General features: G+C 44.0%; 2 protein-coding genes across 3 annotated transcripts in view; both read right to left on the bottom strand.

The window, feature by feature from the left end:
• Nucleotides 1-4,171: 4,171 nt before the first annotated feature.
• Nucleotides 4,172-18,666, bottom strand: si:dkey-225f5.4 (uncharacterized). 2 transcript variants are annotated; one of them, XM_055656849.1, is made up of 10 exons: nucleotides 18,602-18,666; nucleotides 16,997-17,087; nucleotides 15,646-15,766; nucleotides 14,179-14,342; nucleotides 13,565-13,615; nucleotides 11,962-12,110; nucleotides 9,543-9,738; nucleotides 8,039-8,166; nucleotides 6,873-7,047; nucleotides 4,172-5,738 (listed from the first exon to the last, which is right to left on the bottom strand). In XM_055656849.1, the coding sequence occupies exons 1-10, from the start codon at nucleotides 18,631-18,633 to the stop codon at nucleotides 5,667-5,669; spliced, it is 1,179 nt and encodes a 392-aa protein (XP_055512824.1). In that variant the 5' UTR covers nucleotides 18,634-18,666; the 3' UTR covers nucleotides 4,172-5,666. The 2 variants fall into 2 exon arrangements, with proteins under 2 accessions (XP_055512824.1, XP_055512825.1); XM_055656850.1 differs by lacking the exon at nucleotides 18,602-18,666 and adding an exon at nucleotides 18,455-18,547.
• Nucleotides 18,667-22,995: 4,329 nt separating this feature from the next.
• kpnb1 (karyopherin (importin) beta 1) overlaps nucleotides 22,996-26,273 on the bottom strand; it is a 36,141-nt gene continuing 32,863 nt past the window's right edge. The window contains exon 22 of the mRNA XM_055656845.1: nucleotides 22,996-24,934. Coding sequence (XP_055512820.1) covers nucleotide 24,934 — 1 coding nt within the window. The 3' untranslated portion in view covers nucleotides 22,996-24,933. The remainder of the gene's footprint in view (nucleotides 24,935-26,273) is intronic.

Here is a 26,273-nt window from a genome sequence, read left to right as displayed (position 1 = left end):
TCCTACACAAGACCTTACGCCAGGTTTATCCTGAGTAAGAACTCCGCCCCCTTGTGAAATACAATCCGCTTCATCTCTCTGAACCAGACGCTTAAAAAAATAATCAAAGTGGGAGGCTTGAGTTAGCCACAGAGTACTGAAGTAACTCAACGTGTTAAGCAGCATCTCCGGACAGGCAACATTTCCAGTTGGGACCTTTCATCAGACCAAAGAAAAAGCACCTATTTCCCCCATTATCCCACATCCCCTCTTTCCCATGTCCACCCACATCCCATCCTCTGGCTTCACATTCCACACTTCTCTCCTTATCTCACACCCCTTTTGTCTCCTTTTCTTCTCTGGCCTTCATCCACCCATTACCAATCAACCCACCTTCTCTGTATCATAGAAACATAGAAAATAGGTGCAGGAGTAGGCCATTCGGCCCTTCGAGCCTGCACCGCCATTCAATATGATCATGGCTGATCATCCAACTCAGTATCCCGTACCTGCCTTCTCTCCATACCCTCTGAACCCTCTAGCCACAAGGACCACATCTAACTCCCTCTTAAATATAGCCAATGAACTGGCCTCAACTACCTTCTGTGGCAGAGAGTTCCACAGATTCACCACTCTCTGTGTGAAAAATGTTCTTCTCATCTCGGTTCTAAAGGATTTCCCCCTTATCCTTAAACTGTGACCCCTTGTTCTGGACTTCCCCAACATCGGGAACAATCTTCCTGCATCTAGCCTGTCCAATCCCGTAAGAATTTTGTAAGTTTCTATAAGATCCCCCCTCAATCTCCTAAATTCTAGCGAGTACAAACAAGCTGAGTCTATCCAGTATCCACCTATCACTTGCCAGGCTTCGTCCCGCCCACACCTCTTTTCCCCAACTCCCCCCCCCCCCCCACCACTACAATCAGTCTGATGCAGATCACGACCAGAAACGTTGCCTGTTTACCTCCATAGACGCTGCACGACCCGCTAAGTATCGCCAGCACTTTGCAGTTACTTGTGATGATGCGGTGGGAGGTTTGTTTTTTTGTATTGCTTATTCGGGTCCAAGTTACCATGGTCACAGCTGTCACTTCCCGACAGAGCGTTGCAATTTAACACAGGCATTTTTACAATCCCATCCTCCAAAACATGCATCCCCTGCAACAATCCTCACATTCAACTCAGTTGCCGATCTGCTCCCCAGTCCCCTATAAAGTCTGATGAAGGGTCTCGACCCAAAACGTCACCCATTCCTTCTCTCCAGATGCTGCCTGTCCCGCTGAGATACTCCAGCTTTCTGTGTCTATCTTCCCAATAAAGTTTGTCTCTTTCCCCTTCAATGGGGCAGTCTCCCCGTCCCTCCATCCAAGTGATGGACTCGGCCAATGTTTGTGCTTTTTATTGACACGACTCATGTGCAAAGTCCTAACAGTGCAATTATTTTTCTTACAAACAGTCCAGTAGAGTTTTGGCATACCTCCCGATCCTCATTTAGCAAGTGTACAGAAATAGTCTACTGAGCCCAGATGCAAGGCGCAGCGGCAGTTGTTGCTTTACAGCGCCAGAGACCCGGGTTCAATCCTGACTGCGGGTGCTGTCTGTATAGAGTTTATATTTTCTCTCTGTGACTGGCCGCATGGGTTTTCTCCGGGTGCTCGGATTTCCTCTCACACTCAAAAGACGTACAGGTTTGTAGGTTAATTGGCTTTTGTAAAAATTGTAAATGATTCCTAGTACGTAGTGTTACTGTGTGGTGATCACTGGCTGCTAGTGCTACAGTGTGGGGGAACGCTGGTCGGCACGGTCTCGGTGGGCCAAAGGGCCTATTTCCGTGTTGTATCTCTAAACTAAACTGAAGAGGCAACATGTTTTTGGTGCCATTTTCAAAGCCCATGCTCCAGTTTAGCTTAGAGATACAGCGGAAACAGGCCCTCGGCCCACCGAATCCGTACCGATTAGCGATCCCCGCACAATAACACTATCCTACACCAACTGGGAGGAAACCAAAGTTCTCCAAGAAAACCCACGCAGGTCACGGGGAGAACGTGCGAACTCCATACAGACAAGCACCTGTAGATCAGGATCAAACCCGGGTCTCTGGTGCTGAAAGGCAGTAGCTCTACCACTGTGCCACCATGCAGTTCTTCAGAGTAACCACCTTAAATAACCACACTGCTAGTGGCTTGGTGGTGCCTGCTGATTGATTGGCCTATATTACAGGTTTAATGGGACTAATTTTGTTTCCAATCCAAGGGGTAACCAAAAACATTGGCCACATTGTTTCTTTGTTGCTCGCTTGGGTTCTGGACCTGGTCAAAGATTCTGAATTGGTTGAAGTTAAAAACCAGAAACATAGGTTGCCAGTTGCTAGGTTGTGCGAGACTCCCCTGTTTTTTGGGGGTTGGGGAATGAAACTTTAATGCACAACCAGATCAGGCCGCATGTCATTCTCCCTATTCTGTGGGATCATCTGGTGTTTGACTAACTTTATACAATTTCCAATTTACACCAAGTTCCTCTCTGTGGCTCCAAGCAGTAAGCAGTTTGCTGGTTGGGAATGGTTCATATTTTCCCTTTAGCAACATCCAAGTTCACTCAACTGTAGGTCAAAAGCCTCGAGGACACCTTTACTAGCTTGTTGTGGTGTCTTCACTGGACCTAACCCAGGTACAGTGGTGCAAGAAAGACCCGGGATCGATCCAGACCTTGGGTGCTGTCTGTAGGGAGTTTGCACCATCAGTTTGACAGCATGGTTTCCTCCCACATCCCCAACACGTGCAGTATTGTAGGTTAATTAACCTCTGTAAATTGCCCTTAAGAGTGGAGGGAGTGGACATGAAAGTGGGGTATCAAACTAATGTGAATAGGTAATCAATGGGTCAGTGTGGGCCTGTTTCCACGCTGTACGATTCTGTGACTCTACGACATCGTTGTGTGCCGATACCCACAGTCCTACACAATGTAAATGTTCCCATGCCTTTCATTATCCCAAAATATCTTTTTTTCCCTCCTAAGTAAATTGGATCCGAAAAATAACATTTGAGATGTAGACTATTTTACCTGTCTCTCTCAACAATTCTAATATTCTAATAGGCCAATCAGAAACAATAAATTAATATGAATTATTTAAAAGATAAAAAATCAGAGGGAGTTTGTAACCTGAAGCTGCAATGGAAATGGCTCTTGCTCCATGGCAACTTAGAATGGGAAAAGTTCCATTGCTACCCACTCACTGTAGATACCAAATAAAGAAGTCATGTCAACCCCCCCCTCCCCTCCTTGACGGATAGTCTATATCTGTATCTTGGATGGATACAGCTTTTAATTCATTGTCTCTTGCGATAGCATCAGGAAGGGCTCATTTTCCAATGAATTGTGCAGTGTTGGGATCAAGCTCCCTTCAATCTCTCTGGAACAGGGACTAGCCGACCCGGGCAGCAACCAAGTTGCCTCGTGTACACACCACGTGTACTTTTCAAATACTGACCTGGGATCGAAATGATTCATTTTCCAAATGAAACAGCCCACATGAAATTCCTCAAATAGTTTGCCCAAGGGGAACTCTATGGGATGAGCAAAGTCACCAACATGGTTTTCACGTTTATCTTCAGATGAGTTCTAAAGTAAACATGCAGACAAGATGTGCTGTCAGACTTTTAAAATGTCATAGCTCTATACAGCACAGGAACAAGCCCTTCGGCCCATAACGCCTGTACTGAACATGACGCCAAGACTAACTCGTTGTTAGTTCTCAATTTCCAGAATTCCCTGTTTTACTTATCTTAGATCCATCCGTCTGATGGTTTTAAACTTTGTTTACATTAGTGACGTTAGAAGCATGGCCCCTATAACAGATGACAGTTCTGTTAATGGGGTGTGGAAGAGAAGTATTCAAGTCTGTAATTACAAACATCAAAAGGCAAGGATGGGGGAATTTCTTTCCCCTGTGTTTATTTCCACAGGGATACTTCATCCAGGAAGGTGTTTCTACACAAAACCCAAGGAGCAGTTTAGATCTGATGCTTAAATGTATAAACTACAGAGAAAGAACCTTGCATTTGATCAGCAACCTTTAGTAGATGCCACATCGAAACCCATGTTGAGGTCGCTGCTTCATAAAATGCTAAGATTAAAATCAGAGAACACGGGAGGGAGTGTTTCAGCAGCTCAGATGGAGTATGCAGAGGGAGGGAGGAAATAAATTAAAAGTAAGGGAAGGTGCAGGTGGTAAATGTAGGAAATAAAGATTGAAAAATCCCAGCTGTCATATGCTGCCTATTAAAATGAATTTATCAGTTTTGAATATTTCTGATCATTGTGTTCAAAGCCAGTATTTTACCATGCCGAGTGCTAACATTTGTGCAGAGAACCCGGTTATTACTTTGAGACCATTAAAACGAAAAGACCTTAACCCTTTCTTTCAAAATGTTTTTGTTTATTTAGAGGCCAGTCAATGCATTAATAAGCTTGCTCAAGAAAAAGCTGTATTTCAGCAATTGGCTCAATTATCAACCAGTTACATAGTTTTTTCTTTGCCACCAAACAATTATACTCAAATGTTCCATTAAAAAAATAAATTTATTTCCTGTACTGATATTTGTGTGTATGCGTCTCTCCTTTCAACAACACCATGGATGGTGAATGCCAGCAGTTCAACATTGCATGACTTGTATCCGTGGAAGAACTCAAAGTTAGTATCTTTGGTGAAGATATTGAAGTTTTGACCTGGAGCAAAATACAAAGCGCTGAAGGAACTGAAGCAGGTCAGGCATCATCTGTGGAGAGAATGGGTAGACGAGGTTTCGGGTTGGGACCCTTCTGCAGAATCCCCAGGGCGAGAGGAGCAAGATTTAATCAGAATCAAAGGGAAAATCTTTTTCAGAGGGTGGTGGGTATGTGGACTGAGCTGCCAGATGAGGTAGCTGAAGCAGATACTAGGCGGCATTGGCCCAGTAGTAGAGTTGCCGCCTTACAGTGCCAGAGAACCCAGGTTCGATCCCGACAATGGGTGCTGTCTATAGAATTTGTACATTCTCCCCATGACCCCACGGGTTTCTGAGATCTTTGGTTTCCTCCCACACTTAACACAGGTAAGACAAAAGTGCTGGAGAATCTCAGCAGGTGTGGCAGCATCGATGGAGCGAAAGAAATAGGTAATGTTTTGGGAGGAAACCCTTCTTCAGACAGCAGGTTAATTGGCTTGATATAAGTGTAAATTGTCCCTAATGTGTGTGGGATCATGTTAGTGTACCTCGGGGACTGTTTCCATGCTGTATCTCTAAACTATACTACAAAAGCATTTAATACACTTGAAATATGGATAGGAAAGGTTAGAGGCACAGCACAGGCAATAGGACGAGTTTAGGCGGGCCACCTTGGTCAGCATGAACAAATTGGGCTGAAGGGCCCAATCATGAAACCCATTCAGTCCTAGAGACAGAAAATACTGGAGTAACTCAGCGGGCAGGCAGCATCTCTGGGAAAAAACGATGGGTGACGTTTCGGGTCGGATCCCTTCTTCAGACGTAAAAAAGGATCACATCCATGCTATATTTCTAAACTAAAATTAACAATACACCATAAATATAAACTTTTTTTTATTTTTTATTAGTGTAGAGAGAGAGAAAGGTGGATCAGTTTTTGCAGCTCACTGCGAATCATATGTACATGAGAAGAGGAATCGCCATCTATCCTTGCTGACACTCCAAGTTGTTCAGATACTCCAACCAGTCAGCGAGCAAAGGCTTGGTTTGTGGAGGCTGGAAAAGAAGTAAGAGTGTTAGCTCAGCAGCTGTAATGGGAAAAATACTGATTAGTTTTAAGATACAGCACAGAAACAGGCCCCTCGACCCACTGAATCCACGACAATCGGCGATCCCCGCACATTAGCACTATCCTACACACACTAGGGACAATTTACATTTGATCCCAAGCCAATTAACCTACAAACCTGTACGTCTTGAGTGTGGGAGGAAACCGGAGATCTCGGAGAAAACCCAGAGGCCACGGGAAGAATGTACAAACTCCGTACATACAGCACACTTAGTCAGGATCAAACCTGGGTCTCCGGTGTTGTAAGGCAGCAACTTAATTCGCCTGCCAACTCTCATTATCGTTCGCCCTTAAGCTATTTGTTGATGTTGGAGATGGGTGCAAAATGGCTTCCCGTCCTCTCCATCTGCCTGCCTGTTCACTCGGCCCTTCTTGTCCAAACCATCTCCCTCTCCCCAGAACAAAAGAGATTACAGAGAGTGATAGACACAGCCTGCTCCATCACATGTACTGATTTTCCCACCATCAAAGGGATCTAGAAGGCAACTTTTCAAAAAGGCAGCAAATATGAAAGACCTCCACCAACCTGGCATCATTCTCATCTAGCTACTACCATCAGGAAGGTGGTACAGGGTGCTGAAAACTCTGGTGCTGTAAGGCAGCAACTCTACCTCAGCGCCACCATGCCTCCCAAGTTGGGAGAGGCAAGAGACTAGACGCTGGAACCTGCAGCCAAAACCAAACTGCTGGAGGAATGCAGCAGGTCTGGCAGCATCTGCCGAGGCAAAGGAATGGTCCATATGGAGTCGAAACCATCATCAGGACTGATGAAGGGCATCAATTTGAAACGCCAATGACACTTTGGCCTCCACAGATGCTGCCTGACCCACTGAGTTTCTCCGTTTATTGACCAGAGGTTAAACAATGCAGAATGGAACACAAAAGTGCTGGAGTAACTCATGTGGTCAGGCTGCATCCCTAGAGAACACGGATAGGTTACGTTTCAGGTCGAGACCCTTCTTCAGACTGAGTTACTCCAGCACTTTGCGTCCTTGTGTGTATTAACCAGCATCTTCAGTTCTTTGTTTCTACATTTAAACAGTGCGGAGTTGTGTCGTCACCTTAATCACCAGTTCAAGCAGACAATTGTTTTCTTGGATGGAGCAGAGTTTAACCTCGCCGTCGCTAGGGTAACCGTGCTCAACATACAAAGTGTAAACGATGTTAGAGGAGCGGCCAGCTCTCCAATGCAGAAATTTCAGCTTCCGTTCATCTTCCAGCCAATCAATGGCATACCTGGAAGCGAGACAGCAAAATCTCACATGAATATGGCAATTAAACAAACATATTCCAAGCTGCTGCGCCAGAACTAAAAGCTGAAATAGAATCTGATCCAAACCAGCAGAATAAAGAGATCAAATAAAAAAACACACTTGGACAGGCACATGGGTAGGAAATGGATATGGGCTAAATGCAGACAACTGGGACTAGCTTAGATGGGGCATCTTGGTCAGCATGGGCGTGTTGGGCCAAAGGGCCTGTTTTCGTGCTGTATGACTATGCCCTGATACGCCAAAGATAGACACAAAATGCTGGAGTAACTCAGTGGGACAGGAAGCATCTCTGGAGAAAAGGAATGGGTGACGCTTCGGGTCAACGAGTCTGTGCCAACCAGCCATCATCCTGAACTCTAAGCTGTACGCATTGGGGACAATTTTACAACTTACCCAATCAACCTGGAAACATGTACGTCTTTGGAGTGTGGGGGAAATCCGGAACACCGGGAGAAAACCGACGCAGCTATGGGGAGAACGTATAAACTCCGTACAGACAGCACAAGTAGTCAGGATCGAGCCTGGGTCTGGCACTGTGAGGCAGCAACTCTCTCGCTGTTCCACAGTGCCTCCACCCTCCCGTAGAAAAAGAATTGATGACATTTCAGATCAGCAGAGAAATAAACTGGAGGAGAGAAAAGTCTTGTGGCATGTTTGTAGAAGAACAAGACCAAGGAGGTCAGAGAGAAAGTGGGAGTTCCCTCTCCCACAACGCCCCATCCCTCGCTCCAGTTCTACAGTCCCTCTTTGCTCGATTACCCGACCCACGGTAAAAGATTCCATGCATTCCCCCTATCGCTGCTCCTCATGTTTTTATGCACCTCTATAAAATCATCCCTCAGCCATATACGCTCCAAGCAATAAAGTCGCAGCCTGTCCAATCTCTGCCCATAACTCAGTCCCTCGACTCTATACATTCTATTTCTATTTTGAAATAAAGAATGTAAACTCACCTGTTTTGCAAGTCCTGGATTTCCCCCCAGAGTTCTGCCTGGCTCATGTAACGTTTCCAGATCTCAGCTGTGACGTTTGGCAGATCAACGAACTCCATTTCAGACAGGTCAAGGAAGGCACAGTTGGTCTAGGGAAGAGGATTGAAAAGAAATGCCGATTGATCGATAGAAAGATACAGCATGGAAACAGGCCCATCGGCCCACGTTGATCATCGACCACTGGTTCACACTAGCCGTATGTGACCTCACTTTCTCATCCATTCCCCACACACTAGGGGCAATTTACAGAAGCTCATTAACCACACTTCTTTGGATTGTGGGAGGAAAGTGGAGCACCCGGAGGAAGCACTGTCAGAGGGAGAACCTGTGAAACTCCACAAAGACAGCACCAGAGGGCAGGATTGAGCCTGGGTCTCTGGTGCTGCGAGGCAGCAGCTCTATTCACTGCGCCCTCCACTTTACCATTAAAACCACACACACACCGCAATAGTCCATTATACCACCAATTTTAGTATCATCGACAAACTTACTAATCATTAATAAACTAAATGACGAATAAAGGACCCAGCCCCAATCACACTACAGCTTACAGCCCAGAAGTCTTGCTAAGATCCAAGGACTTACCAAAATCCATTGCCCTGCCCTCGTCAATCCTTAGTCATCTCCTCAAAATATAACAAACACATTTTTGAGACATAATCTCCCTTGAACAAAGCTATCCTGATTATCCCAAATCAGTCCTTGCCTTCCAAATGCAAATAAATCCTGTCCCTCAGAATCCGTTCCAGTACCTTTCCTATCACTGATGCAAGGCTCACAATCCTGCAGTTGCACAACTTGTTCCTGCAGCCCTTCCTAAATATAGGCACATTAACCAGCCTCCAGTCGTCCCTGAACAATGAAGATACAAAAGTCTTAGCCATTTCTTTTAGAGTCTAGTGTGTGAGACCATAGAAAAAATAGATAATATTGGCATATTATCATCAGGTGTACCGAGATACAGTGGAAAGCTGTTGTTGGTGTGCTATTCAATCGAATCAGACAATGCTATGCACAAATACAATCAAGCCATACACAAGGACAACAGGTAGAGCGAAGAGATAACTACCAGAATGCAGAATACAGTTTTTCAGCATTGTAACGCAACAGTTCCAGAGAAAAAGTCCAATGTGAGGTAGGTTGGGAGATCAGGACTGCACCCAAGCTGATAGAAGGAACATTCAGAAGTCTGATAGCAGAGGAGAAGTAGCTGCTCCTGAATTTGGTGGTACATACTTTCTAGCTTTTGTATCTTCTGCCCAACAATATAATACTTGAAAGCACGACTACATTTAGTGTGTTTTAGACAACCCACTCGGTCATCCTTTCCAACACCAGGTATCACTTCAGACACACCCCCCCAAACAAAACCCTTGAGTTGGCCCAATTTGTAGCTCAAGAGGCACGTGGGAAGTGAATTTAAGCCGCAAGCAATAAACGCCCAAAAGGGAAAGTGATCTCACACCTCGAGCTTTGCCGCCCCATTGTCAGTCCAGGTCACGGTCAGCACGAGAGGAGTGAGCTTAGTCAGTGAGATCAACGCACAGGGATCAAACTGAAGCCTCACTTGGTCTTCGGAGAGCCCAAGGACTTCCACACCTGACTGGGTCTTCAGAACCTGTTGGAGCTGCGACAGTGTGCGGACATCACACGGGCTGACTCTTTAATAAAACACAACAGAATTAGTCATGAGGGGAAAGGCAAGAAGAAGGTGAAGTGCTCGCAAGCATGAGTGAGTAAACGCTCAACACACATTAACCCAATCATCCCCAAGATCATTCTCGTAAATCTCCTCTGGACTCTCTCCAACGCCAGAATATCCTTCCTCAGATATGGGGCCCAAAACTGCTCACAATACCCCAAATATGATCTGCCATGATCATATTGAATGGCGGTGCAGGCTCGAAGGTCCGAATGGCCTACTCCTGCACCTATTTTCTATGTCTATCTATGTTTCTAAATGCAGCCTGACTAATGCCTTATAAAAGCCTTGGCTTTACATCCCTGCTTTTATATTCTAGCCCGTTGCACCTCTGATTTCCAAATCCTCTCCCCATTTAGAAAATAGTTACGCCGTTATTCCTACTACCACAATGCATGACGCCACACTTTACTATGTTGTATCCCATCCAACACTTCTTAGCCCACTCTCCCAACCAATGAGTTCCACAGATTCACCACCCTCTGACTAAAGAAATTCCTCACCCTAAAGGAACTAAGTGTAGAGAAAGAAGGACCATGGCATGCATGCCTCAGATGGACAGCGGGGCAGGAAAGAGGATTATTATGATGACATATGCAATATTTTCATTTATTATTAGTGGAATAAAATGCAAGATATGAGACTATATGAAAGTATAAAACTATCTAGGCCGCAACTACACTACTGTGTGTAGATATGATCTCCCCACAGGAGGATGCAAAAGCAGAGGATCCAGAGATGGATCACGTCAGGGCTGCAGAATTTAAGATGACTGACTAGATTATGATTGTATATTTGGGAACGAGGAAAAACACGCGAGGTTTAGGCAGAGTGAATGGCAAGGACCTATTACCCTTAGAAGAGAAGGTAATAAACATGGGGAATGGATTTAAAATAATTGTCATTATTGGACGGGAGGCGACCCAAAACTCACTTCCTCGAAGACAAGAAAGCAGAAACCACAGCACATATAAAAAGTTTGAGTGGAAGTGCTTTTGTGCTGTATGCTACAAATGAATGGTCAAAGAGCTGGGAAGTGAGAGAAGCCTTGGTCAGCGCAGATAGGAATTGGCTTCGGAGTCAAAAATGTTTCCGATTCTATGATCGTAAGCGTACAATTCTTTCTCAGACAGTTGGAAAAATATTACCGATTTTAACCAGAGGTTGCTGCGGTAGTAATCACTCTTGTTTTCTTTCATCATAAGTTTAGTTTGGAGATAAAGTGTGGAAACAGGCTCTTCAGCCCACAGAGTCCGCGCCGACCAGCAATCACCCCGCACACTAGCACTATCTTACACATCAGGGACCATTTATAATTTCACCAAAGTCAATTAACTGACAAACAGGTACGTCTTTGGAGTGTGGGACGAAACCGGAGCATCTGGGGAAAAACAGGTCACGGGGAGAACATGTAAACTCTGTACAAGCACCTGGGCCCCTGGCGCTGTAAGGCAGCAACTCTACTGCTCAGACATTTTTGAAAAAGTGAACTGTAGAATGTAAAACAGAATCTTCCCAGAATGTTTCTGTGGCTGACGCGATGTTCAATGCTCACCACCTGAAATATCAGTCATCGACTGCACAGGGAGGGCCTTCATGATGCAACTGCCGACTCGAAGGATGTGCTGGTGATGGAGAGGGTCCCGAGGAGGTTTATGCGAATGATCCCACGATTGATTGGGTTAATATATATTGAGCATTTGACGGCACTGGGCCTGCACTCACTCGAGTTTAGAGGGATGAGGGGCGGACTGCATTGAACCTAACCGAATAGTGAAAGGCCTGGATAGAATGGATGCAGAGGATTTTTCCACTAGTGGGAGAGTATAGGACCAGAGGGCACAACCTCCGAATAAAAGGGTGTACCTTTAGTAAGGAGATGAGGAGGAATTTCTTTAGTCAGGGGTTGGTGAATCTGTGGAATTCTTTGCCTCAGACGGCTGTGGAGGCCAAGTAATTAGGTAGTTTTAAGGCGGAAATTGTCTTACTTGATTGGTAACTCAATTGGGTAGAAGGCAGGAGAATAGGATTGAGGGGGAAAGATAGATCAGCCATGATTGAATGGCAGAGTAGACTAGATGGGCCGAATGGCCTAATTCTACTCCTATGGTTCATGAATAGTTTGTGCACAGTAAATTGTTATGGCTATTAATCGTTTAATATCTTGTCTAGTGATCCTCACCTCTCACTGAAGCCACTTTTCCTGGCCAGTTGCTGGACTGCCTTTTGTGCCTGTTGTATTAAAGCTCGACATTTGCTGATAGACAGAGTGCACTCCTCAATTCCACGCTCAATCTGACTCTTCTCTTCGCCCAATCCAAGTTTCTGCTTCTACACACCAAATACACAACCAAATTCCAAATTACAGCATAGAATATGTTTAAAAGAACATCATCCCCAACCATACACAATGCAGTAGCATAACTAATAGAACAGCTCCACCACTGTGCCAGGGACCCAACATCAATTCTGACTCTCAGTGCTGTCTGTGGGAAGGTGCCGTTCCTTGTGCCCGCCTGGGTTTCGTGAAGTTTGAATGGTTATTGGCTAGTGGAAAAATTTGTGTGTGTGTGTGTGGGGGAGAATGTTGACGGGAATAGCACAGACTTGGTGGGCCAAAGGGCCTGCCTTCATGTTCAACGAGTCTACAATGCTGTACACATTAGAGCTTGTTCCACCGCGGCTCAAAGAATGATGCTAAGTGGAGGAACAATTGGCTGCAGTACACCAGGGATCACTATTGATGGGCAGACAACCCAGGGCTTGAGATTTGAACCATGAAAGCAATAGTTCAGCAAACCTGGCGACTGTGGGAGGACACCACATAAAACAAGCACCAGCACTGAACCTGTACTCGCTGGTGGTTAGAAGGATGAGGAGACACCTTATAGAAACTTACTGAATAGCAAAAGGTCTGGTGAGAGCAGATGTGGAGAGAATGTTTCCACTGGTGGGAGAGTCAAGGACCAGAGGGCACATCCACAGAATAAAAGGACCTAGCTTTAGAAAGGTGAGGAAGAATATCTTTACTCAGAGGGTGGTGAATCTGTGGAATTCATTGTTGCAAATGGCCGCAGAGGCCGTCAAAATGAATGAATGAATAAGTTTATTGTCATTGCACATTACTGTGCAACGAAATTCCATTACATCTCCTCCGGTTAAAAAAATACAAACACGACAACCATTGACACATATGTACACTTATTAGTAAAATAATAAATAAGTATTTAAAAAGAATTAAAAAGAATTTTGCAGCATTTCTTGGAATTACATTTTGCTTCCCCAGTGTTCTCTGTTGGAATTAAGCTCTTTTATCGCACATGGGTAGAAACTATTTTTTAGTTTACCGGTGCGAGCCTTCAGAGACCTGAATCGCCTCCCAGAGGGTAGCAGAGTGAAAAGGTGGTTGGCAGGGTGGGATGTGTCCTGCTTGATATTTGTGGCCCGGCGCAAGCATCGGGCCCTATATATATCATCCAAGGAGGGCAGTTGAGCGTTTGTAATGCTCTGTGCAGTTTTTATAATTCCCTGCTTAAGTTCCCTGCAAAAGTTATTTGAAAGGCGGATATTAACATTCTTGATTAGTAAGGGTGCCAAGGGTTATGGGGAGAAGGCAGGAGAATGGGGTTGAGTGGGAAGGATCAGCCAAGATTGAACGGCAGAGCACTCGATGGGCCGTATGGCCTAATTCTGCTTTATGAGTTATGAACAAAGCTGATGGAACTTTACAATAACCCACTGGTCCATGTCAGGGAAGTTAGCAGACATAACTCACGCAAACATACCTCCTTCTGCTGTAACCTCTTCCGTTGAGCAGCCTCTTCAAGCTGTTGTTTCTATTTAATGGAAAGATTATGAAAATGAATCAACAATCCTGATGCTGAGCTTGAGACAGAAGCCACGCCAAACTTGGAAGCAACAAAGTGCACCGTGGCCAACAAGAATAACACAACAGCTACGATAGAACCGGTGAGACACCAAATGCTGGAATAACTCGGCAGATCAGACAGCACTATGGAGAAAAACTAAGCCCCACTATGTCAGGACCCTTCCTCAGCCTGAAAGTTAGGGGGTGGGATGGGGGAGGCACAAACAGAACATGATCAATCAGGGCCAGCTACAAATGACCTCAGGCAAGGTGGTGTCCTGGTAGGCCCACTATTGGCTCGGGAAGGTGCAATCTCAATAGGGATACAATGCGGAGCGGCGAAGAACAGGTTAAATGACCTGGGAGAAGGAAGGGGGCAACGGGGGGGGGGGGGGGGGGGGGGGGCAGAAGCTACTTAAAATGAGAGAATTCAATGTTCACACCTGCGTATTCCAGCATTGTGCCTATCGTTGGTATAAACCAGCATCTGTAGTTCTTAGTTTCTACATGATGGAATCAGAATGCAGTTACCTTTGCTTCATACAACTGCACAGCTTCCCTCAGAGTTTGCTGCTTCGTCTCCAAAGCTTGGAATTTCTGCAGGATTGTGGAGATGTTTTGCAACTCCTCTTCTTGCACTCGAGATTCCGACTTCAAACTCTTCCACCTCTGCCTCGTTTCATTGACTTTCAGCTCTTTAAAAAAGTGAAGTTCCTTTGTAAATACTCCATCTTTTAACAGGTCTACTGCTGCCAATACAACACTCCCTCTGCACCAGGCAAGACACCTCATTCACTGTCATGGGTCAGTTAAAATCAATTACACAATTTGTACTTTGCGGCTGAAATACCAAGCTGAGCTGCCATCCATCTCTTTGGTGACCATCGGACCACCTTTCATCAGACTTTACTTGCACTATATTCCATTCCCGTTATCTGTATCTGTACACTGTGGACGGCTCGACTAGAATCATGAACAGTCTTTCTGCTGACTGGATAGCAGGCTACAAAAAGCTTTTCACTGTACCTTAGTACACGTGACAATAAACTAAACTAAAAATAAGCACCAATGCAATGCAATCACAAAGAAAGCCCATCAACACCTCTACTTCCTTAGAAGATTGAGATTTGGTTTGTCGACTTCTACAGGTGTGTGGTAAAGAGCATGCTGACGAGCTGCATTACAGCCTGCTTCTGCTTCTCGAACACCGAGGAACGAAGGAGATTACCGAGCATGATGGACACAGCCCGGTCCATCACAGGTTCTGACCCCCCCCCTTCATCAAAGGGATCTATAGGAGGCGCTACCTCAAAAAGGTAACCAATATCAAAAACCCATATCACCTGGCCATGCTCTCATTTCACTCCTACCATTGGGGAGTTGGTATTCTGAAAAACGTTGAACACTAGTTTCAAGACCGGCCTCTTCACACCAACCATCGGGCTCTTGAACACGACACAACAGCCATGTACTTCTAGGGATTGTATTTAGTTGCTCCAAGGCCGTCAGAATTTTTTGCACCAATATTTCAATTATTAATTTATTGAATGTTTGTTTATTACATATCATCAATGTGTATTATGTTTACAGACCCGTTATAATTTCATAAATGATATGAGCAGAATTAGGCCATTCGACCCATCAAGTCATGGCTGATCGATTCGGCCCATTCAATCATGGCTGATCTATCTCTCCCTCCTAACCCCATTCTCCAGCCTTCTCCCAAGAATCTATCTATCTCTCTTACAAATATCCATTGACTTGGCCTCCACAGCCTTCAGTGGCTATGAATTCGACAGATTTACCACTCTCTGACTATACTGCTGTAAGTGAAAGTTTAAATGATTGATTGCTTGCCCAAGTAACAATTAAACGCTCTTGCCTCTATTCTTCCATTTGAACCCCGTTGTTTGTTGAAAAAGGTGGACAGCCAAGGACAGGCTTCCTTGCACCTTCTACCCCAGATTTCCTCACACACATCTGAACCTCAAAACTCACGGATGTCCTGCTGCTGTGTGATTTCTTTAATCGTGGTAGCATCACTGTTTTTCACCAGATCCAACAACAAAGCACAAGTCTTCAGCTGCCGAAACATCATCTTCTGGTTCCTCCGAAAACCCTTAAAGAGACCAAGATGGCAGTCACATTGCAGTTATTATGTGTATTGGTTGGTTACAGAAGAACTTTGGGGTAAAAACTCAAAACGCTTTGCTCAAATAACAAGGACCGGACTTTTCATCCACATCATAAAAGGTGGACAAGAACCTCCAACTAAACTCCAAACTACATATTAATAATAAATTTATTACGGACTCAAGGTCCAGACAAGGGACATTACATAAAAATGCATTGCATATTAAAAAACATCATAAAGTACATATAAAATCTTTGTATATCACTTATAAAAGCATCATAAATTATATATATTAAAAAAAACCCAAAAAAAACACACAATACATGAATTAAAATTCAGAATAAAAAGAATGATCAATGTCCTACAACGAGACAACAATACCAGTGTCTCCACAACTGGGATTCGTAGCGTGTAGTGCTAAACCTTATGTTTGACAAGGCCACAATAATTACATTTTTAAGAGTAATTATCCTGCAGATGAATTTATACATATGATTTCTTAGGATAGCTTCTAATGTACTGACTCCTGCAGCCACAAACATGTTACGAGCACTAAGACTTGGAGGACAATGTTTTTGGCTTTTCACTATTTTAATAAATGTATACCGTACTTTTTGTTGTTTATTACGATGTTTAGATTAGATTCATTTATTGTCATTCAGACCTTTCGGTCTGAACGAAATTTTGTTTCCCTGCAGTCATACATATAATATAAAATGACAAAAACACACAATCAACACAAATTTAACATCCACCACAGTGAGTTCACCAAACACCTCCTCATTGTGGTGGAAGTCAAAATCTTAAAAAGATTTACAGAGAACTATGCTTACATTCCTGTTGTGCTGCTGAAAGTAAGAATGTCAGTCTCGGAAGGATCTGAACACTGGTGTAAAGTTATTTGTTCAATGAGGACAATCCTAGGCTAATTCTCTCCAGCTAATGTGTTGTCTAATTCTCTCCAGCTAAAGCCAATGTGTTGTCCTAATGGCAGACATAACTTGATTACACATTGGCCATATGTAGATAGATAATGATGCCCACTGATCTCTATACATTCCCACTTCTGACCATCTGCAGCCAGCTGAAGCATCAGATCTTATCAAATTGCTTCATCCTTAAATTTAGACTGGGGATGCAAACATTTAATATACAAATTGCTTATTAACATTGCCTAAATTGCCTAATACAGCATCATCGAACCACAATACTCACCATCGCATGCTGAACGACAGTAGGGCCTTCCTCTGTTGTACATTCCTCTGTTTTAGGGAGATTTCTTGCTGATTCTACCTCTTTAAGCAGCCTGAAAGTTAGCAAAGTTTCTCCGTCAATGGAGCTAGTCAAAGGCAGCACAATTTTAGAGACACACCTGCCTGGTTGCAAGAATTCTCCTTTGTAAATCAGTTCTCAGTCTTTCTAAACCAGAGCAGAAGCAGTCCAGCTATCATCTGATATTTGCCATCACCAGGGCATACTTCTGTTCCTTTTTTCTATGTTCTATGTCTTGGACATAGTTAGGGAGCGATTTGAACGGGGGGGGGGGGGGGGGGGTGTGTAGGATGGAGTCGAGGTATGTGGAAAATTCAGTCTGAAGAAGGGTCACGACACCCATTCCTTCTCTCCAGAGATGCTGCCCGTCCCGCTGAGTTACTCCAGCATTCTGTGTCTATCTTAGGAATAGGTGACATCTCGGGTCAGAACCCTTCGTCAGACCACCGTGAATTGAGGGATATGGATGATGTAGTCTTGCCATTGTGTTCTGCACGGACATTGTGGGCCAAATGGCCTGTTCTTGTGCGGCAGAGTCTACGGAGCTAGGTACGAAATGCTGGAGTAACTCGGACAGGCAGCATCTCAGAAGAGAAGGAATGGGTGACGTTTCGGGCCGAGACCCTTCTACATAGACAATAGGTGCAGGAGGAGGCTATTCGGCCCTTCGAGCCATTCAATGTGATCATGGCTATCATCCACAATCAGCCCCCGTTCCTGCCTTGTCTCCATAACCCTTGATTCCCTAAGAGCTAAATCTAACTCTCTTTTAGATATAGAAACATAGAAAATAGGTGCAGGAATAGGCCATTTGGCCCTTCGAGCCTGCACTGCCATTCAATATGATCATGGCTGATCATCCAACTCAGTATCCTGTACCTGCCTTCTCTCCATACCCTCTGATCCCTTTAGCCACAAGGGCCACATCGAACTCCCTCTTAAATATAGCCAATGAACTGGCCTCAACTATCTTCTGTGGCAGAGAATTCCAGAGATTCACCACTCTCTGTGTGAAAAATGTTTTCCTCATCTCGGTCCTAAAAGATTTGCCCCTTATCATTAAACTGTGATCCCTTGGTTCTGTACCCCTTGTTCAGCGACCCCTTGTTCAGCGACCCCTTGTTCGTTCGACCCCTTTTCTGGACCCCTGTTCATCCAGTGGACCCCTTGTTCAGAGAATTGTTCTGGACCCCTTGTTCAGCGACCCCTCGTTCTTTTGAATGCCACCAGTGACTTGGCAGAGAATTCCAAAGATTCAGCAAATCAGTGTTCCCCCCCCCCCCCTATCATTTCAGTCCTAAATCATTTAGTAAATGGCCTACCCCCCTGGTTGTTAAGACTGCGGACCCATTGGACAATGTAGATAGATAATGATGTCCACAGATCTCTACACATCCCCACCTCTGACCATCTGCAGCCGGCTGATGCATCTCCCGGTATCTCCGCCCCCGGGACCCCGGCCGTCACCTCACATCGCCGAACACCCGCCCGCCCTGGTCCTGGTCCCGCCCGCCCTGGTCCTGGTCCTGCCCGCCCGGCCCCACTCACTCGGCCGTCACCGCCACCGCCGCGGACGCCATCTTGTTGCCGTTGCCGTTGCCGCCGTCCGTTCAAACTCCAAAGCCCGCCAAAAGCGCCCATTGGCTTCGACGCCGTGTTAAAGGGGAGGTCCGCCGAGGCTCTTAAAGGCGCGGCGCGGCCGGAGCGGGTCGGCGGTCAGTTAGTCAGGCGGCCCATCCACAGTCAGTGGCAAATGATATAGTCAAGTCAAGTTTATTTGTCACATACACATACGAGATGTGCAGTGAAATGAAAGTGGCAATGCTCGCGGAACAACAAAACATCCAAACAAATTGTAAACACAATCATAACACACATATTATTTTACATAATAAATAATAGAAGTTTTAATAGTTATAGTGCAGGGAGGAACTGTGGGATGCTGGTTTGCACCGGAGATAGACACAAACTAAATAGACAGTCTGAAGAAAGTTTCTCGACCCATTCCTGCTCTCCAGAGATGCTGCCTGTCCCGCTGAGTTAAGTTCAAGTTCAAGTGAGTTTATTGTCATGACTTTGCCTCCATCACAGTGAGGATGTGCTTGGTGAACTCACTGTGGTGGATGTTTAATTTGTGTTCATTGTATGTTTTGTTATTATTGATTCTGTGTGTGACTGCAGGCAACATAATTTCGTTCAGACCGAAAGGTCTGAATGACAATAAAGGATCTATCTATCTATGTGTCCCTGTATAGGACAATGACATTCTTGCTTTGCTTCAGCACACAGAACATAGTAGGCATTGACTACAAAACAGATCAGTGTGTCCTTATACCATAATATAAATATATACACACATGAATAAATAAACTGACAAAGTGCAAACAGAAAATGGGTTATTAATAATCAGAGTTTTGTCCGAGCCAGGTTTAATAGCCTGATGGTTGTGGGGAAGTAGCTATTCCTGAACCTGGTTGTTGCAGTCTTCAGGCTCCTGTACCTTCTACCTGAAGGTAGCAGGGAGATGAGTGTGTGGCCAGGATGGTGTGGGTCTTTGATGATACTGCCAGCCTTTTTGAGGCAGCAACTACAGGTTTTTGTTTCTAGCAACACTCAGGGTAACTATTCACCGGAATGAAAACCATTTAACTTTAACGAAACAAGGATGTTGCCAGAACCAGAGGTTGTGAGATAAAGGGAGAGGCTGAGTAGGCTGGGTCTCTATTCCACGGAGCGCATGAGGAGATCTTGTCGAGGTGTATAAGATAAGATAATGGGAAGAATAGATTGGGTGGATGCACATAATCTTTCTTTTGCCAGAGTAGGGGAATCGAGGACATAGGTTCAAGGTGAAGGGGAAAAGATTTAATGGGAATCTGAGGGGTAACTTTTTCACATAAAGGGTGGTGGGTGTATGGAACAAGCTGCCAGAGGAGGCCATTGAGGCTGGGACTATCCCATCTCGATCAGGTAGGCTATTGGATCGAGGAATTGAGTTTAATGCAGATAAGTGCATGGTGTTTTTATTTTGGAAAGTCAAACCAGGGAGAACATTCAGGGAGAAAAACAGGGCCCCCGTGGACTGTTGTAGTGCAGAGAATCCAGGAGCACAGGTATCACAGGCAGATAAGGGTGTTTATCAATATATTAACCTTCTTCAGTCAGGGTAGAGTATAGAAATTATTTTAAAAGATGGTGAGGCTACGTTAGGGTTAGTGTTGTCTTCAGTTTAGGTCACCCTGCAGTATGTTGTGAAGCTGGAAAGAGTGCAGAGAAAATTTCAGGATATTACCGGAACTTGAGGGTCTGAGTGATAGGGAGAGGTTGGGCAGGCTAACTCCCAGGAGAACAGGAGACTGATGAGTGATCTAATAGAGGTGAAAAGATCATGAGAGGGATGGGGTGAAGAGTCTTTTACCCAAGGTTGGGGAAATCAAGAACCAGATATAGGTTTAAGGTGAGTGTGGCAACTTTTTCCAGAGTGGTAGGTATATGGAATGAGCTGCCAGGAAGCGGATTGAGGTCTTGCCTCCTGCGCCATCAAAAACGCTCTGCGTGCTTCAAGGTGCTTCAACCCCGATGCACAAAGACTGAATGGTGGCCGGGTGAAGTGTGGCTCGACGGTCACAGGTCAATGTGTCCGCATTGAGACGTCAGTGTGCCACTTTAGGCCCTGCATGTGGATCGGACACTGCCTGCAGCTGCACAAGAGTGCAGCTATCCTGCAACACCAGTCACACCCTGGCCACTCCCTCTTCTCCCATCAGGCAAAAAGAATGGAAGCGTGAAAATGCACAGCACCAGATTCGGGGACAGTTTCTTCCCAGCTGTTATCAGGCAACTGAATCATCCTACCACAACCAGTGCTGAATTACTATCTACCGCTTTGATGACCCTCGGACTATCCTTGATTGGACTTTGCTGGCTTTTCTTTGCACAAAACATTATTCCTGTATAATGTATCGATACATTGTAAATGGATCAATTGTAATCATGTGTTGAGTTTCTGCTGACTGGTTAGCACACAAAAAGCTTTTCCCTGTACCTCAATTTATGTGACAATAGGGGGTTACATGTAAGGTCACTGGGTCGTAGGGCTTGATGCACGGAGCCGCTCAATCCATCTGGAGGACATAGATGTTATTATGCAAGAAACGCGTACTTTCCTACCTGTTAAAAACCCGCCAAAATGTTTGAATTTTTGCGCTGTAAAAAATTGTGGAAGTGTGAGAGACATGTACCCAACTTCAGAATTCCAAAAATGAAGCGAAATGAAGGCAGACAAGCGATAGCTGAAGGGACAACAGCAGCTAAAGTGCTTGGCAAACATTGGCCGTGCAGAATTTTTAAGAAGGGTTTTGGCCCGAAATGTTGCCTATTTCCTTCGCTCCATAGATGATGCACCTGCTGAGTTTCTCCAGCATTTTTGTGTACCTTGGCCATGCAGATATAGGAATTGAAAATACTGGGAATTATCAAGTTTGCTAACTGCATTTCATCAACAGTAAGGCATTATTTGTGTTTTTTCTTGATTCCGTTGGTATCTAAAAAGTCTCAGAAGTGATAAATCTGGCTGTAAATTTTGTTTCAGAGGCATTTTCTTTTTGTATGTAAAAACCCACATGAGAACCATGGGCGATTTAAAAAATTTACAGCCAGATTTCTCACTTCTGAAACTTTATAGATGCCAAATGAATCAAGAAAAAACACAAATAATGCCTTAGGTGATGAAATACAGTGAGCAAACGACAAATGTTCGCCAAGCACTCTGGCTGTTGTTGTCCCTTCAGCTCTCGCTTCTATCTACCGTCATTTCTCCTCACTTTTAGAATTCTGAAATAGCCTAAATGTCTCTCACGCTTATCCCGATTTCCATAATTATTTACAGCGCAAAAACTGACAATCTCGGCGGGTTTTAACGGGCCCTCTACGCTGGAAACAATGGTAAGTGCCTACCTGCAGTTCATCGCATGTACTCCAGTTGGAGTAGCATAGCAACAGTACGGGTCATGGGTCGTGACCAGACTGCAGTGAAACCTCCCATTAAACTAAACTCGGACCACTAATAACTTTGCTTGGTCAGGCCAACCTAGTGATGCCTTTATGGCCAGATTAAAAATTCTAGATTTCTAGCAACTTAGACATGAATCATGAAAAATCACACCAAAACATGGCAACTCTTGTATACTGTCTCGGTATACTATTCCTATATGCAAGTATTGCCACTTTTCATTTCACTGCACATCTCGTATGTGTGACAAATAAACTTAACTATATGATTGTTTATTTAGTTTAGAGATAGTGTGGAAACAGCCCCTGTGGCCCACTGTCCACACCAACCAGTAATTACCCATACAGTACTATCCTACACACTAGGGATAATTAGATTTCTAAGGTTAGAGAACCCTAATTGGTACTTTGCCTCATACCAGCAGTCTTGTCTTAAAATTCTATGCATCTGACCCATGTTTAGTTCATCTGAGCCATGGGACAAGGAGGATCTTCAGATCGCCATCCTACCATGCATCTTAATGACATATTATGCTCCAATACAGAGTAATATTCGCCAGCTACTGAAAGTGAGCAACTGCATACACAGGGAGTGATGTGAGCTAGTGTTACCATCTCTAATTTAGCCTCCTCTTTCCCAAATAACCACTTGGAAGTACGTTTAGTGCTCCACAGACAAGAAAAACATTACTTTTATACAGTATAAGTACTGCATTACTTTTACCTGAAACATAGTTGCTCTTGTATAGTTACAACATTTGCTTTAACTCTCTCCAGTACAGTGTCTCATGAGCATTGTAAGCACCCTATGCTGGGCTTCATCAATAACGGGGATGGATACGAGAAGATGCAGATTAATCTATTGTGCGGTTTTCATAAAAAACATTAAAACTCTAAATTTGACCAGGACATAAAAAACAAAGACACAGATATTTACTATTTCTCAGTGTACTTTATTATCCTGTTTTCTACAGCTGAAAGCCCACAGGACAGCAACAGGTAGCACTGAGGAATGATCAGAATTCCCCATCAGTACGATCTCCAAGTACAAAATAAAGGCATGAAAAGGCCCAGACCTTTCCCAGTAAGCAATTATTAACTGGATAAAACACCCTTTTGCCAGTGTAAATACATGGTGCCTCTCTTCTCAGCCTACACTGAAGTGGTATGAAACTCCACCAAATTGCATTAACCTCTGACACTAAGGCACATATCCAATACCCTGTTTCTGTTGGATTACATTATTGTGTGGAACAAGTACTTATTTCAGCGATCACATAATGTAAGACTAAGTACAAGTTGTGCTGGGGAATGTTTTGACACTTTTGTTTAAATTCAGACTTAGTTGGAAAAAATATGCCACTTTGTTTATAAGTGTCTTGTTTAGTTAATGTCTGATACCAAGTGCAGCGAGACATCATACCACAATTTTTCCTTTTTATTTTCCTAATCAAATAAAAGCAGATAGATCACCAAGCAGTTTGAATGGCATTTTATATGCCGACTTTCAATATGAAATTTGATTTGTTTTTCCTCCAAGCTCTTTAGAAATCCAAAGCATGACCTGAATACAATTAATAAATCTTTGGCACTCTGTTGTTTCGGCTGCTACAGTACAAATTGTGGAGGGGAAAGGGATTCCAAAGTGCTATCCGGCAGATTAGGGCATGATGCATTTCTATTTTGATTTATTTAACCTTTTCAAATCCCTCCGCATCATTTACACTTTTCACAGTTTTATTTCTTTTTACACAGGGGAAAGAAAGGCTTTGTCTTTTAAAGAGATAGTATCCTTCATGATGTGAAGAAAGAGCGACAAGCCCTCAGCCTAATTGCGGTCAAATAGACGTCAATTCAAAAATATCTGGTCAGCAAAGATGGTGATGGTGACAAAATTGAGGGTTTATAATTGCCACCCTGATCACACCAAATTTTATAGGGCTATTTCAAATTATTTGTCCCCACCCAGCCACCATAGTTGCTTGACCGCAATCCCTTTGTTAGCCTACATGCATTGAATTTAGAAGTATGGAAAAACACCAAAACATACCATTTAGCCATCCCAGCCTTCTCGTAGAACACAATGCATCTATTTTTCCAAAGCAAATGGCAGTAACACTGCTAAAAATAGGCCACCTTTTCTAAAGGTCTATACAAAATTGTATTTTAGAGAAACTATATGGATATTTTCAAAAATAGTTGGAATAGGTTAAATGGCATGTAGCGTGGATCCGATTCAAATGGTTTAAAATATAGCCAATGCAAGCTATTTAAAAAAAGGGATACCATCTCCTTAAACTAGGCTGAAGACTAACTGAAAGCTTCGCACAAGGAAGCTCTGAGCATTCATCAGTGTTTCCCAATAAGAGTAACTCTCATTCAATTCTTTTTTTGTGCTGCTTCAGTAGATTCAACTCTTTAATGCAAATGCTAACCATTTTAAGTAAATTGTAATGAATCTGAAGTAGAGAAAGTGTATGCCTTCTCACTCACACACACTCATCCCTGACCAAGAACCTCAACCTCATTATTCATGCACGAATTTCCATGTAATACGATTACATCAGCCAGGCTGAGGATCCAATTTTCCTCCCAGCAGCATGTTCATAATCCTTTTGGAATTTTCTTAAAGCGCTCCCATTGTTTTGACAGAAGGGGACTTCACTCGTTCTTGTTGCAGGTTACAATGGCCTTTGTTTTGACGTTCAGTCCTGGATACAGCTGGATCAGGCGGTGTGATGCAAACCTCACTCACTCATTCGCACATTCTCAAACATTCAACATCCTTGCACACTCCTCACTTCTGTTCCAAAGATTTGAGAATTCCAGTGGGGTCTCAGGTGTCTTCCTCATCCCATTGCTGTCAGGAATCTGCAACGGAAGAACAAGGCTGAAATTTACCAGCAACTTGACAAAACATCAGTTCTCAAACCACTCAACTCAGTTAAATAGAGTTGAAACATACAGCATGCTAACAGGCCCTTTGGCCCATCGAGTCAAACCCAACTATCGATCACCTTTTCACACTAGTTCCATGTTTTCCCACTTTCTCATCCTCTCTGCACACCAGTGGCAGTTTACAGAGGCCAATTAACCTACAAAAACCTTCATGTGTTTGGGATGTGGGAGGAAACCACAGCACCCAGGAGGGAACCCCACAGTCACAGGAGAACGTGCAAACTCCACAGATAGCACCAGAGGTATGGATCAAACTGGGTCTCTGGCACTATGAGGCAGAACCTCTACAAGCTGTGCCACCCCTCTTGATAGTGGTGTGTAATTTAACAAATACAATTCTATTGATCTTTCCAACCCACCAAATCATAACTCTCAAAGTTATTCTCCATAACTCTCGGCCCACCGAGTCCACGCCAACCAATGATTACCCGTACACTAGTTCTATCCCACACATTAGCGACGTAAGCCAAGAGTCAAGAGTGTTTTATTCTCTCACGTCCCAGTTAGAACAATGAAATCCTTACTTGCAGCAGCACAACAGAATGTGTAAACATAATACTCTGTAAACAATGTTATAAACGAGAAAACAACAGTGTATATTTATATATGAATATATAACTCTGTGTGTGTGCACGCATTACATATACCCACACACAAATACACAATTTCCCTCCTGGGATTGATAAAGTTCTGTCGTATACTATCGTGTGTGTAGGAAGGAACTGCAGATGCTGGTTTAAACTGAAGATAGACACAAAGAGCTGGAGTAACTCAACAGGTCAGACAGAATCTCTGGACAAAGGGAAAATATTATGTTTTGGGTTGGGTCTGAAAAAGGTTCCTGCACACCTTTGGATTGTGGAAGGAAACGAGCACCCGGAGAAACCCCATGCGATCAAAGGGGAAAAGGAGTAAACTCCATACAGACAGCACCCATATTCAGGATCAATTCCGGGTCTCTGGCACTTTTAGGTAGCAACTTTATGGCCAATGTACTGCCCCATAGTCTTGAACAGAATTAAAACATACAGTAGCTGTAAAGGGGGACTTGAGAGATTTAAGACTGAAAATGGATAGTTTATTTTTTTTTTAGTAACCAAAGTTATCAACGTATAATTTTTACGGGAAGAAGTAAGGAAGAGGCGTAGGCAGTGGGCTGAGGGAGAGCTGGGAAGGGAAGGAGAAGGCAGGGACTACCTGAAATTGGTGAAGTCAATGTTCACTGGGGTGTACACTGCCCAAGCGAAATATG

Source organism: Leucoraja erinacea, chromosome 27 (genome assembly GCF_028641065.1).
Source record: "Leucoraja erinacea ecotype New England chromosome 27, Leri_hhj_1, whole genome shotgun sequence".
In the NCBI taxonomy this organism is placed as follows: domain Eukaryota; kingdom Metazoa; phylum Chordata; class Chondrichthyes; order Rajiformes; family Rajidae; genus Leucoraja; species Leucoraja erinaceus.
Note: the sequence above shows the minus strand (reverse complement) of the source record. Positions and strands in the feature narration are given on the sequence as shown.

Excerpts from the sequence above, each read along its gene's own strand:
- si:dkey-225f5.4 (XM_055656849.1), bottom strand. The coding sequence starts at position 18,633 with ATGGCGTCCGCGGCGGTGGCGGTGACGGCCGA. Across the intron at positions 14,343-15,645 it reads CACACAGCAGCAGGACATCC|AGCTGAAAGTCAATGAAACG; the intron begins GTGAGTTTTGAG and ends ACTTTTTTAAAG. Across the intron at positions 13,616-14,178 it reads TGCAGTTGTATGAAGCAAAG|AAACAACAGCTTGAAGAGGC; the intron begins GTAACTGCATTC and ends TCCATTAAATAG.